At 37.5% G+C, this 1,389-nt stretch overlaps 1 protein-coding gene across 1 annotated transcript in view; it reads right to left on the bottom strand.

The window, feature by feature from the left end:
• Positions 1-597, bottom strand: part of atp6ap1b (ATPase H+ transporting accessory protein 1b) — a 4,680-nt gene extending 4,083 nt beyond the window's left edge. The window contains exon 1 of the mRNA XM_031845417.1: positions 433-597. Coding sequence (XP_031701277.1) covers positions 433-554 — 122 coding nt within the window. The 5' untranslated portion in view covers positions 555-597. The remainder of the gene's footprint in view (positions 1-432) is intronic.
• Positions 598-1,389: the final 792 nt, after the last annotated feature.

The raw sequence follows: 1,389 nt of genomic DNA, 5'->3' as shown, positions 1-1,389 counted from the left end.
TGTACTATACAGTAGAGTCAATACAGTACACTGTACTATATTCCCCGTCTGTATGAGCGGCCTGTTGTTCCTGTCTAACGCCTCTCTGCTCCGTGTATTAGGGAACTGTGCTAGCTACGAAATGTGTTTTAGTAACTTTAGTTTACAGGTGAACCGAAGATTACTAACAATGTATCAAACATTGTGTTTGACATAAGAGACGAATAACGTTACAAAATTAACCGAAAACTATGAGTCAACACACGCATATTTAGTTGTTAGACTTAAACCTGTGCATTTTAGCTAGCTCAGGTCGAACAGCTAGCGTTTGCGTTATCTGGATACAAGTAGAAACACTAGCAACAGGTGTTAGCACATTAGCATGACAAACAGTCGGTTGACTCCTAAAGTCTCTCTTACTTCACACATAAACAATACAAAATGAAATATTACCCGTCGCTGGACCACATTAGGAGTGGCACTTGAGCAACAGAGCTCCCTGTGGAGAAAAGGGTGACGAAAATGGCAAGAAATGCCATTAATCTCGCTCGACTGGAGCACCTCGATCCTTCCATTTTTCGTTTTTCCGCAAAGCTCTGGTCACGTGACGCAAACCAGCTGACAGTCATGTGAGGGACTTCCTGCTTCTTTCACTCGGCCCCGCCCACAGCTGCCCTCCTCAACACCACGACAGGACGCAGCTTTTCCCCACCTTGTTCCGGTCGCATTATAAACCCAGAGTAGTTTAATTACTTTCAGTCTGGACACAAGCCATCTAACATTAGCTCCATTTAGTTATTTATTTTTTATTCTTTAAACAAAATAATGTAATACAGATTCAGTATACATAGTAAATAAATAGAACAGTAACAAAAGAGCCAGGGGTATATCACATTAGACAACAAAAATATATAAAACATACAGACCATGTACAGCCAAATAGTTTTACATATTGTTTAACATCCTTCAAGACATAACAAAATAGGCTGTTTTAATTGATGAATTAATATGAATGAAAGATTTTGGAAAAAATAGGGATACAACTGCAACTAAGTAGGCTACATTTACTCAAGCACCAAACTTAATTCCAAATTTGAGGTATTCAACTTTACTTGAGTATTTCCTTTTATGTCACTTACTTCTAATCCACTTCATCTCAGAGGCAAATATTGTACTTTTTTACTGCACTACTATTTGTCTGACAGATTTAGTTACTTTCTCAGATTACATTTTTTCATACAATTCCTGTCAAGTGAATGTATCTAAAATTTGGTGATTCACAGTTAGATTTTTTTTTTGTGCGTGCTGAAGGGTGAATTGTTGTTTAAAAAAATCCTCCCAGTACTTAAGCAAAATAGACTATTTAAAACCCCTATTGTATCAGCTGGAAAATGAATCTTCACAAAGCTG

The sequence above is a fragment of the Anarrhichthys ocellatus genome, unplaced genomic scaffold (genome assembly GCF_004355925.1).
Source record: "Anarrhichthys ocellatus isolate YVR2014 unplaced genomic scaffold, GSC_Weel_1.0 scaffold5, whole genome shotgun sequence".
NCBI classification, from domain to species: Eukaryota; Metazoa; Chordata; class Actinopteri; order Perciformes; family Anarhichadidae; genus Anarrhichthys; species Anarrhichthys ocellatus.
This window is presented reverse-complemented; position numbering and strand designations above follow the sequence as displayed.